At 43.1% G+C, this 13,318-nt stretch overlaps 1 protein-coding gene across 4 annotated transcripts in view; it reads right to left on the bottom strand.

Moving 5' to 3' along the window:
* Positions 1-13,318, bottom strand: part of TTC27 (tetratricopeptide repeat domain 27) — a 190,974-nt gene that overhangs the window by 166,017 nt on the left and 11,639 nt on the right. For all 4 annotated transcript variants that reach the window (XM_037895448.2, XM_037895447.2, XM_037895449.2 and 1 more), the window contains exon 3: positions 11,543-11,672. In XM_037895448.2, the coding sequence (XP_037751376.1) occupies positions 11,543-11,672 (130 nt within the window). The remainder of the gene's footprint in view (positions 1-11,542; positions 11,673-13,318) is intronic.

Below are 13,318 nucleotides of genomic sequence, written 5' to 3'. Positions count from 1 at the left end.
TCAAAAAGATTACCCAACACCTCACCAGAGGATAAAGTCTGCTCAACAAGCCGACTGGTACCCTCAAGCCACAACCCCACCACAAGGCCTGCCCCTTCTTGCTTCATCTCCTGCAGGTGGGGTATCCCTGCTAGATTGGGCTTAAAGACCCCAGTTCCCTGCTGGGTAAAATCTGCATCTCCAGTTAACAGCAGCCCCAGCACATAAATCGCATGTCAATTAATGATGCTGCCCACTAAACAAATTAACCAAAGCTGCCTCAAATAATTTAATGAAGTCACCTTATAGCCACCCAAAAAAGTCAATTTAGTGTATCCTTCCATTGTCCAAATAAATTAATGCTGGGTGTTCCTCTAATAGTCAGTTAGTGCATGCTATCTCCTCCCTCCCCCAGCACAGAGTCCTCTGATGGGGATAGTGTCAGCACAGTTCCCCCATGCACATGAAGAACCCTCTGCTTGGGAAATTATGCCCCATGGCTCCCACGAAAGGGACTGCCCTCCAGAATGTCTCCTCTGCTTAATGGGGTATGGGTGCCAGCCCCCACAGTGCACTCTGCTCTTAGCCATAGAGTCCATGCATCCCTCCAACTATTTTAACTGTAATGACAGCCTTCTCCCTTTACAAAGGCAGCTGGAGGCGTTTGTCTTCATGTTACTCCATGTCACTTAGCAAACAAAAGTTATGTACTTTTTTTCAAAAGCAACAGCTTAGATTCTCCAGAGATTGAAGGCACTCACTTGAGAAAGATTCTTAGTCATCTTGGGTGAGTGGGGATTGTTCAAGCCCTGATGTAATATTAGCTGAGCAGTATATATATTTGGCTGTTTAAATATTAATTTGTTCCCAAATGAAGTAAGGTTACCTGCATCTAAACAATATTCAGCACCTTGACTGCCAATTTACAGGTCAAGAAAAAACTTAAGTGAAGTTGCTCCAGTAGTTCACTTTTTAGTGGAGTCAAATCCTTGCCAAAGTAAAGCTGGCTTTTTTTCCCCTACCTGATTTTTCTGGGTAGTACTGTAATTCATTTATACATATTTAGACCTTTCAGCCTTGTATCCATTGGCTGCAGGATATCAAACTGTTTGATACCGAGAGGAATTTTTACATGACATCAGCGTAGTGGTTTCAATTCCATTCATGAAAATGAAGTCTGATGGTCTGAAGAAGCACTTGTGAGTAAAACAGTAAAGGAAATAAATTGTTTAAAAGCTGTACCAAAAACCCAACCCCAGGCCCACTCAAAGGAAGAATTTTACCAACATCTGTAACTGATCTGATTTTATGAAAAAAGTAATATGCTAAAGCAGAGATCCCCAAACTTTGGAGCATGCTCCTGTAGGGGGGCACAGAGGATCATTCAGGGGGTGCAGCTGAGGCCCCGGGCCAACCCCCCATGAGGGGTAGGGAGGGAGTGCCACCCAGCTCCGCTCCAATCCCTGTCTGCCAGCCCCGGGTTCGGGGCTCTGGCTCCTGGCGCTGCTCCCGCCCCCAGCTGTGGCGCCATTCTCTGACCCCTTACCTCTGTCCACGCTCCCCTCCCCCTGAAGCCTTGGCCCTGTTCCTGGCCCCAGTTGAGGGACCAACCCTTAAAAGTTTGGGGACCACTGTGCTAAAGAGTAGCATCAGGGATTCATTTGGAAAATAATTTATGCATACATCAACAAATTCAGTGCCGATTTTAAACTGGCTTAGGTTTTTTTCTCACTTAAATAGCATATTTCCAGCAGGAGTGGGTTTCAGAACACACACCAAATATCACAAAAGCCGGTATAAGAACTGCAAGAGTCAACAACACTATGGATAGGACCCTACCAAATTCACAGTCCATTTTGGTCAATTTCACAGTGTTGTAACTATAGGGGTCCTGTCCCAAAAAGGAGTTGTTGGGGGGGGGGGGGGGAAGGGGGGTGCAAAGCTATTGTAGGGGAAGTTGCGGTACTGCTACTCTTACTTCTGTGGTGCTGCTGGGGTCAGTGCTGCCTTCAGAGCTGGGCAGCTGGAGAGCGGTGGCTGCTGGCCAGGAGCCTAGCTCTGAAGGCAGAGCCACTGCCAGCAGCAGCGCAGAAGTAAGGATGGCATGGTATGGTATTGCCACTCTTACTTCTGCGCTGCTGCCTGCAGAGCTGGGCCCTCAGTCAGCAGCTGCCACTCTCTGGCTGCCCAGATCCAAAGGTAGCAACACAGAAGAGTGGCATGGTATGGTATTGCCACCCCAACTTCTCCACTGCTGCTGGAGGACAGGGCAGGGGGGGCGTGCTGCCTTCAGAGCTGGGCACCTGGCTAACATCTGTCACATTCCGGCCGCCCAGTTCTGAAGGCAGCACAGAAGTAAGGATGCCAATACCTCGACCCCTCCTAAAATAACCTTGTGATCCCCCTGCAACTCCCTTTTGGTTCAGAACGCCCAATTTGAGAAACACTGGTCTCCGCCATGAAATCCGTATAGTATAGGGTAAAAACACACAAAACCACAGATTTCATGGGGGGGGAGACCAAATTTCACGGTCCGTGGTATGTTTTTCAAGGCTGTGAATTTGGCAGTGCCCTAAATATGGATAACAATCTACAGTAGATAGGGTTAAGGAATATTAAACTTGCAGGCCACAGGGCATACGGCTGCAACTAATTGATGGAGGCTAGCAAGACCCCATAGCAGATTATTGTACAAATGGTCTTCTGCAGTGTTTCTTGCACTTCCTGTAAAGCATCTGGAACTGGCCACTGTTAAATGCAAGATACTGGACTAGATGAAACAAACAGTGGGCTGATGCCATCTGGTAATTCCTATCTCATGTCAGATCCTCACTAGTTCCCTTCCCCAGTCTTTGGAAAGGAAGCAAGCAAGCACACACACACCCCATCATCTCACACACAGAAAAAACTCTTGTCTGAGTGACTTTGGGGGGGCGGGGGGCAAGAGAGAGTGTTAAATCCCTCCCAAATACTAGAAGTACACTATGATTTTGGTTACAGAACTCAATGCAAAAGAGTTTTATTTTATTTTTTTACTACTTAAAAAAAATTGGGGCAGAAAACAATATGCAGAAGGAAAGCACAAGAGTGTGTTGGTGGGGGAAAAAAAAGGGTGAGAGGGAGAAAGACACATGCTGCTCTTGCATGATGTCTTTTAGGTCTAATAAATCTAGACTATAGCCTTGAGGATTTTTACTTTCCAATAGACCCGCAATCAAAACCTAAAGGGACTGTACGGATGACAAGCAATTTTCCTAGAATACAGAAACTGAAATACATACTGGACAGATTAGTTTTAGTGACTGCTCAAAAAACACTCTGCTAAGCACAAAACCTGTACTCACTTCCTACTGATAGCTCTATTCAATAATTTATGAACTCAGAAGTGGAACAACAAAGTATACTTCAGAAGGCATTCTAAATATTATTTAAAAAAAGATCTCTGAAGTGCAGCTGATTACGCATTCATTTCTACAAGCCTTAAATTAGTCTTTCTGTAACTAAGATCAACTGCAGGCTGGACACTACTCCCCAAGCCTATTGTAGTTCCTGAAAAAAAAAAAAAAAAAAAAAGTTAATTGTATTATAGCACATGCTCCTTGCACTGTGCTCCTCTGGAGCCAAACAACCAGGGTCAGGGAGTCAGAACTGGAGTCCGGATTACAGCCAGGGAACAGAGGGTAAGCTAAAATTGTACGCTGGTTTGCTGGGCTGCCTGGACCACTTCACATACGGAATTAATATTTTGTCATGTTTTCTAGGAGGCCTGACTTCACTCTCTAGCTACCCAGGCCTTGTCTGCAACAATATTCTGCAGACAGCCCTACTAAGAAACTCCTTTCTCCTGTATATGCATAGCAAGAAGGGAGCTTGTAGCCAGCTTCAGCAGATCACCATGTCTTGCCTCCTGCAATGCTCTCAAGGCAGCCTGGCTCAACACCTGCTTCCCCACGTCTGTCTGAACAGTTGTTGTAACAGTTTCAGGGGTTCATCTTTCAGGACGCTGGGTTCCATGAAATTCTCCAGGCAGCTCAGTTGGCTTGTCCATACTTCCGACTCCCTGCACTTTCTGGATAGCTTAGACGAACACAAACCCGATGGATTCAAGAAATGAAGTGCCAATTTGAATGTGAGAGAATAGGGATTCCCAAAGCTTTTACGAAAGTCCCATTAGCTAAAAGAGTTTCTCGTTAATTTAAAAGTGGTCTAAAAAATTAACTGACAGGTGAAAGGTCAGCAGGAATTGTTATTTGTTTTAAACATCCTAGGGCTTGTTTACAAGAATACTTAGTTCGTGGCAAGTGGAGGTGTATATCCAAGTGGCCGTATAGACCTTATTGCCACACACTAAAAGTTCTCCAGTGCTCTTTAATATACTTCCATTTCAAAGCAGGCTAGCACCAGGCTAGTCCAGGGTAGATTTACACCTCAGCTTTCTGCAAACTAAGTGTTCATCTAAGCCCCAGGGTGCTTAAAATAAATAATTCCTGCTAGCCTTTCATCTATCAGCTAATTTTAACTAAATGAACTAACTGTTAATGTGGACTAAGGACTAGTCTACACTGGAAGTGCTACAGTGGTGCAGCTGCACCAATGTAGCTGTGCCGCTGTAGCACATCTGGTGAAGACTCTCCATGCCGATGGGCAAGAGCTCTCCTGTCAGCATAATAAAATTAACTCTGCGAAAAGCTGGTGCTTCGGTCGGTTAACTTACTTCACTCAGGGGGGCGGCTTATTCACACCAGCGAGTAACAAATTACACAGATATAGAGCTTTTCTACACTCCAGGTTAAGTCTTCACAGGATCAGGGCCACAGATTGTAAACTTTTTACCACAGAGGCCACTTTGTTTATTTAAAAAAAAAAAAAAAAAGGGGGGGGGGGGGGGCTGTGATCTTGCTTATAGCCTGGGGTATTATCAGAATACAATTATTTAAAAAAACAAATTTATCCTATTTACCAAGACAATATTAACTTTCCTTAAAGTAACTGTAGCATCCTTACATATTAAATAATTCTCCCATAACGTGATCCCAGCAAGATCAGCCCAAAAATTGAGATGTACTTTTTTTTATTCAGAGCCATTATTTGTCAGCTTTCACCATTCCGCATACAAAACCTGAGGCAATGTCAGGTAGACTATTTAAGCAGTCAAGTTCCTTAATGGGTGCGATGCTGTGCATTCTGAGATCACTTCAGGGAAATAGAACACATACCTACTACTAAACTGTCAGCTGTTCCTCCATTTGGAAGTTATTACACTATCTCAGTATCTATACTCATAAGCATCAAAGCATAATTCAATTCTGTTAAAGATCCGACATGAGTATTGTTGAATTTACCTATAGTTTAAGTGGGGATAGGATTAATTCAGAGGGGAAGAATAAATGTATACACCCTTACGAATACATTGCTCGTGCAAGGTGTCTATAAGGACCCTACATGTAGCTAATCTAAAAAACAGTACTCGCAATTTGTTCTTTCACCTGATTTATCCAGGGACAGAAATAATTACGGTCAGACCCAGTTATCAATGCACTCAGAGCACAATTATAATTAGAAATGCCTTCAGAGGTTGCTGCTGCCTAGGAGTAGGAGTGCGCATCTGCCATCAACCCCGGAAGCGAAGCTGTACGAAGGAAGAGAGTAGGCAGAACAAACAAACCAAACGGCATAAAGTTAAGACCAAGCTCATAAAGAACTTTGAAAACAAGAAGGGTAGTTTTGAACATGTTCCTGAAATGAATGAGATGTAGAGGTGGGGAAAAGGAAGGCCTATTATGATATTTAAGATAACATAACATAATTGTGTTTCTTTATTCTTGAAATAGGCAGCAGCTCATTTAAGTATGGAAAGTTGGGACTTGAAGTGGTGTAGGAGAAGGCATTGCAGCAGTTATAGTGACAGGTGATGGAAGCACGGGCTAGGGTTTCTTAACACAGATAGAGAAAATCAGCAGCATTCTTTATTGATCTCTCTTAGTTCGCATATGCAAGGTGGAGAAACAATGGATTCAGAGAGAGAAACAAAACATCTCAACTGGACTTTTATTTTGGTAATTGACAGAGTATTTCTTCTGTTTTTCCCCCATATTTCTTGATATAATCTATATCAGGACAAGTACTAATATGCAGATGGGTTAGAAAGTTTAAGAATATTAAGGAAAGAATAGAAATCTGAAGTTTATGTTTTGTATTTCAACTGTCTAGGTTCCGGGAGTGGGGGACATGAACAGGGGTAAGGGGGCCGAGGCTGGGAGCGGGGCTGGCTAGCGCTGCCTCCCCATCCCCCATGGGGCTGGCCCAGAATTGAGCAATGCCCCCTTAGGGGATGTGCCCCACATTTTGGAGACCTCTGTATTAGTTGATCTATGATACAAATGCTGGACTTTATAATCCTTCCAAGGAAGTTAAAAAAGTACTCTATGAAGTGGACAAAGGCAAATTAGTATTAGTTGCTGCTGGATGCTAAATCAGTTGTTAAAATCCATCTTACACAATAATGTCCATATATACTAACGCTTAGAATTTATATTAAGACATTAAATCAAGTTTACTGAAGCTACAAAGTTTAAAAAAAGGAGTTTGTGCCTTCTTTGCTTCTTTTTGATATATAAAGGCAGCCTAAAAAAGTCTATCTTACAAATGGCAGAAATGTCAAAATAAATTAAATAGTTTTAAATCCTTTGAACATCCTTTCCTCTCTCAATGAAGTTTCACGTGCTCAGCCGCCAATATCATAATCCTCCTAATTTCATTGTGGACTCTTGAACCCCAAACAAGATCTGAACTTCTAATGTTAAATATAATCAGGAAATTTCAGGCTCTTTATATATTGGAGACCAGCAAACTGAAAACACCCAAACACACTCAATTTGGTTTTTTTGGTCAAGTCACCTTTAACATACTCCAAAATAATAGGTCTGCTTTTAATATGAAAAATACCATGCCTGAATTTAAATATACTTAGAAATATATACCTGCAGACTACACTATGACAGGCTAACCTCACCATTCAAAAGTAATTAGCTTCCCAGCAGAACATGAATTAAAGAATTATTCTTTTAAATTACACAAAATATTGGATGCATATTTTTCTATTATATTTTCATCATGCTCATTAAATCATCTCCTTGATACTGTAGTTTTTAATCACAGTCACTTATATTGCTTTAAATCTTTTTCATAATAGAATTTTATATCCAAAGTCAGTCAGGTATGGATGTAAAATTAGCAGATAATACTTAAATAGAAATGGACCTTGTGGTGGTGAAGAGTCCAATTTGATATATCACTCAATCCACTAATATCAGAGTTTCAATTAAGTCTAATTAAAACCATGGGTAACAGTGAGGATTTGTCAGAAGCAGAGATCATTCCTTCAGAAGATAAGGTTAATTCAATTTTATTCCAGGAGGTTCTCAATGCAGATATTCCATGTTTTAAATTCAGTGAAGTCTTGCTATTTGTTGTTTCATTATTTTCTCAAATAAGTAGCTTAGTACAGCAATTTTCAAACTTTTTCCTGGGAACCCAGTTGAAGAAAATTGTTCATGCCCGCGACCCAACAGAGCTGGGGATGAGGAATTTGGGGTGTGGGAGAGACTCTGGGCTGGGGCAGGGGGTCGAGGTGCAGGAGGGGGTCAGGGCTCTGGGTTTGGGGTGGGCTCAGGGCTAGGGCAAGGGATTGAGGCACAGGGTTGGGGTGCAGACTTACCTCCGGTGACTCCCAGTCAGCGGCGCAGCCGGGGTGCAGAGGCAGGCTTCCCACCTGTCCTGGCACCACGGACTGTGCTGTGCCCTGGAAGTGGCCAGCAACAGGTCCAGCTCCTAAGCAGAGGTGTGCAAGTGGCTTCACGTGACTCTCACCCGCAGGCACCGCCCGCCTCCTGGCCAATGGGAGTGCAGAGCTGGTGCTTGTGGCAGAGGCTGTGCGCGGAGTCCTGTGGCCCCACTGCCTAGAAGCAGGAGCCGGTGCTGGCCGTTTCCGGGGCGCAGCGCAGCCGGAAAAGGTACGCACTAGCCTGCCTTAGCTGTGCAGCACCACCAATGGGACTTTTAACGTCTTGGTCGGCGGTGCTGGCCAGAGCAAGGCAACCCACTGCCTTACATGCCACGACCCAGTACTGGGTTGTGACCCATGGTGTGAAAAAAACACTGGCTTAGTACATTTATCAGTACTTTCAGGCCCTATGTTTTACTCTTAATGTTATTCTTGTATGGTTGTGGCTGCCTGAGTGTACACACTAACCATGATGTCCAGTTTTAGTTCCTTAGTGTCTCAACAAGTTGCTAAACATAAGCTTACAAAATGCACAGTTGCGGCAAAAGCACAAGCAGATATAATATTGTGCTATTAAGGTAAAAACTCTGCTAACCCTCTCGGTTACTGAAAGGAATTAGGCCTTGGAGAAAAAGTTAGATCACCTACTGTCTAGAAGACAGTTCAAGATGGCAGTAGTTGGTGGGAGCTCTCCAGCTCCATACAGGCTAAGCTAGAAGTCCAGCACGGATTCCCTTCCTGGCTTTTGGGTCGACTGTGTGCTGAGTTGCCTGACAGCATAAGGTCCCCAGATCATTTTTGGGGGAAGGGGAGAAGAGGCAATTTTTAACATTGTTTTTGACTAGTTAGGAGGCTGTCAGTAGTCAGTTTCTCCCTCTTTAGTGTGCCCAGCGCTCTACCCCCACCTTCATTCATTCATTCTCACTCCGCTCTAGTCACGTTGTTGAAGGAGGGAAAGGAGCAAATTTAAGCAAAAGCAAACCCTTTGCCCCACCTCCAGTCAAGACTATGGGGAGCACTAAGATGTGGATCCTCTAGTACCTCCCCTGAAGGCCACTGAGAGGGTGAAGAAGTTAGGTTTCTCTGTTGCTTTGACTCCAATATTCTAGGACAGAGTTAATACTAAAGAAACTATGCTGAACCACAGATACAAAAACACTCATCAGTGCTTGCTGCACTGCTCCTTTTTGCTGTGATCCTGCCAGGAGCAAGAGCTAAAAAGATGAGCAGCCAGCACTTGCCCATTCCTATTCACTAGGGACAGACACACACAATGACTCACTAGGGTAAGCGTTCATCACACACTAAGAATAGTATCTACAATTAAACTAGCTACGATACAACTATTCTTGTACAAAGTTCTGTTTTCTCTGCGCAAGAATTGATATCAAAGTGGTGCAAACAAAGCAGCTCCCTAATCTGTTTTAAGAAATGGTTACGTCAGCAGCTGCAAGAGCAGCAAAAAACTATGATGATGATGTATACTTTTACTTGTCCAAGATTTAACTAAAGGCATCAGCTATTGTATTCTTATAAGTAGATATCTGCATCCGCTCTAACTTCTATTAGTACAGGAAAGGAGATATAGTGAAGTCTTGGTGAGAAAGCAGCAATTACACTTCAGTCTAACTACATACTTCTAAAACATAATACTTCAAAAAGTTATTACTTTGTTGTATATGAAGAAAAAAAGATTCCAAAGTAAACAGAATTATCCTCCAGTTCTGACTTTGAAAATTCCTTTGCTATCTTGTAGGAGTATCATGTGTCTCAGTAATATGAAAATGCTTAATGATAACCCTATTTATTAAGGGTTTGATCCTGAAAAGGTGCTGAGCATCCACAACTTGTATTGAAATCCACCTCAGCTATAGATGCTCAGCATGTTTTGGGAACATCAAGCCTGAAGCTTCCCTTCTGTACGACAATCTTGTTGACAGTCCTTGAGAAATAGCTTCTTTGTTAATCATTTTAATTGGATCAAAACATTGTAGGCTAAATACTCTCACAGCAATTATGAATATACTATATTGCAATTAAAGCCTCTGCCACATCCCAAATAAATCAGAGAGATGCCTTAAACCAGGGTGGCCAAATGCGGCTGGCGAGCTGCATGTGGCTCTTTTGCACTAAAAGTGCATGGAGCCCTCCATCCACCACCTACCAGACTAGGGCAGGGGGAACTTGGGGCGTCAGCCCCGCAAGAGATGCCTGCCAACGCTTGGGGCTTCAGCTCTGAGAACTTCTGAAGATTATAGTATGTGGCTCGAAGAGTCAGTAAGTTTGGTCACTGCTGCCCTAGACACTGCCTCTAACTGTTCTGTTGATACTGATTTTTTTTTTAAGGTACCATTTCGTTCTGCAGTCTGACCAGGTTGAGATGTTTGGAATAGAATATTACAAATTGGAAAGGGCCAGGGGGGGAAATCCCTGTGATTCCAGAATCCTTGCTATTCTATGGTTTCAGAGTAGCAGCCGTGTTAGTCTGTACCGGCAAAAAGAAAAGGAGTACTTGTGGCACCTTAGAGACTAACAAATTTATTTGAGCATAACCTTTCGTGAGCTACAGCTACAGCTCACTTCATTGGATGCATGCAGTGGAAAATACAGTGTGGAAATTTTATAAAAAACTAGTCGGAGAACACTTCAATCTCTCTGGTCACTCAATTACAGACCTAAAAGTTGCAATTCTTCAACAAAAAAACAGACTCCAACAAGAGACTGCTGAATTGGAATTAATTTGCAAACGGGACACCATTACATTTGGCTTGAATAAAGACAGAGTTGATGTGTTATTACACAAAGTAAAACTATTTCCCCATGTTTATTCCCCCCCACCCACCCCCCCACTGTTTCTCAGACGTTCTTGTCAACTGCTGGAAATGGCCCATCTTGATTATCACTACAAAAGGGTTTTTTTCTCTCCTGCTGCTAATAGCTCACCTTACCTGATCATTCTCATTACAGTGTGTATGGTAACACCCATTGTTTCATGTTCTCTATGTATATAAATCTCCCCACTATATTTTCCACTGAATGCATCCGATGAAGTGAACTGTAGCTCATGAAAGCTTATGCTCAAATAAATTTGTTAGTCTCTAAGGTGCCACAAGTACTCCTTTTCTTCTTGCTATTCTATGTGCAAACACCAGATGGCAGCTTTGAAGGTGCTCAAAAGACTTTACAAATATGACATTACCCCCTTCCCAAAGTTTATGACAGTACTTTTGAATCTAGTGCTTTAGTCTAATACATGGCCATGGAAGCCCATTAAAATATGTGCTTGTGGAGAATGGCTGGGATTATCGGGGAGTTAACAAGGCTAAGAAGAATGTTTTAATACAGAAAATAGGAATGCTTTGGATATATATCAGATCTTTGCGAAAAGCCATAATCTCAGAGTCACTGAAGTTTGCTTCTCAGGAGTTTGCAAGACACAAGTTGTCACAGGTTCTTTGAATGCAACATTTCTGTACCTTATGTTTGCTAGACACCGAAGTGTCCACTCTGAAATACTCTCGAGACTGTACTTGGAAGAGGTTCATGCAAAGAAATGAGAAAACCCCATGATACTCTTACTTTTAGCCCAGCTGGAGCAACAGAATTTGGGGAATCGCTTCAGTTTCAGAAGTCCACTTACAGATAGTAAATGTCTATTAATCCATATTTCCTGCATTTGTTTAGGACACCTGTATATGCTTGGTTCAGGAGACATGTGCTATCAGTGAATAGAAGTGACAGTAATTAACCAAAATGCAGCTTTTTAAAATGTAAGCGTACCTCACAGAACTGGTGTAGCAATGAAGATGGCAAAAAGTCCTGAGGCTGTAAGTGAACAGGAGGTCCGGTCCAATTGCTCTGAACAAAGAGCTGCAAACTGCCTACACCCAGCAGAAATATCAACCTTTGTCTGCAAGACAGATAATCAAAGCAATTAACTGATGATTTTTTCATCAAAAAACATTAGAACAGATTTAGTCTCATACCAATTAAAAAACCCTTACAACCTTAAAATTTGCTATTTCTTACTGAAAGAACAAAAAAAAAAAAAAAAAGAAATTCAGTATCCAAGACTGTAGAGCTGTGGGGGGAAAATAACGAGAGTATGGATATTTATATGGATATCAAGAACATTCAGAATCATCATAATTAATAAAGAGTATTTTAGAAGCAATATTAAGTCTCGTGCTTCATTGCTTAAGCCAATGTCTATTAGAGATCAGGGTAAGGCCTACCGTGGGGAGCAGATTAATTCACATCTGCATACTACAGGAGTCTTACACCTTCCTCTGTAGCATTTGGTACTTGCCAGAAGACTAGACTACATGGACCTTGCGTGTGATCCAGTATGGCCATTCTTACGGTCTGGTCTACACCACAAAGTTATGTTGACCTAGTTGTGCATGTGTCTACACTTAAATGCATTTCCCATTGATAGGTTTCAGAGTAGTAGCCGTGTTAGTCTGTTTTCGCAAAAAGAAAAGGAGTACTAGTGGCACCTTAGAGACTGACCAATTTATTTGAGCATAAGCTTTTGTGAGCTACAGCTCACTTCATCGGATGCATGTATCGGATGCATCCAGTGAAGTGAGCTGTAGCTCACGAAAGCTTATGCTCAAATAAATTGGTCAATCTCTAAGGTGCCACTAGTACTCCTTTTCTTTTTCCCATTGATGTAAGTGCCCCGTTATGCCAACACAGTAACACAGAGCCATGGCCAATGTACTTAGGTCAAAGCAGCATGAGCACAGACACTGTTATTTAAGTCGACCCTAACTATTCTCCAGAAGCTTTCCCACAATGTCCCACGCTGACCACTCTGGTCACCATTCTGTACTCTACTGCCAAGGGGTCATGTAGACCAGTCACTCCTCCTGACCTTTACAATCACACAAATTTTTGAAATGCCCGTTCCAGATTGCCCCGCTTGACAAGTGCGTTTAGTAGCTCTCCATTGTTGAGTGCAGCTGGCCAGCTGACCATGCCAGCACATGCTCCTAATGTGCTCCTGCCTGGAGGAGACAGGTTTTTGTATCTCCTGGGCCTGCAGGGAGAAATGGCTGTGCAGGCACAGCTCTGAATCAGCCTTAGAAATGTCAACATCTGTGAACAGATTCCTTGGGGGATGCAGGAGAAGGGGTACAACAGAGACCAGCTGCAGTGCCCTGTGAAAGCCAAGGAGCCGCAGCAGGCATACAAGAATGCCAGGCAGGCTAACAGTCAATCTGGTGCTGAGCTGCAGGCTTGCTGCTTTTACAATTGGCTGCGTGCCATACTCAGCGGAGACCCTCCCCCCCCCCAACACACACACCATGGATACCTCCAAGAAGCCCAAGTCACAGGCCCCTGCTGTGAACAGCAAGAAGGAAGCCGTGGAAGAGGAACAAGGAGGAGGAGTATGGGGGAACAGATGACCAAGTGATCCAGTTGTGCAGCAAGCCAGGACCTGTTTTTGACTCCATTTCAGGTCAGCTAGTCCAACACAGGCAAGCCCAATGCAGGGTAAGTGTGTAGATAAATTTTCAATTACAGGAGTGGCACTCCCAAAATAGCAGG

Source organism: Chelonia mydas, chromosome 3 (assembly GCF_015237465.2).
Source record: "Chelonia mydas isolate rCheMyd1 chromosome 3, rCheMyd1.pri.v2, whole genome shotgun sequence".
Classification (NCBI taxonomy): Eukaryota; Metazoa; Chordata; order Testudines; family Cheloniidae; genus Chelonia; species Chelonia mydas.
Note: the sequence above shows the minus strand (reverse complement) of the source record. Positions and strands in the feature narration are given on the sequence as shown.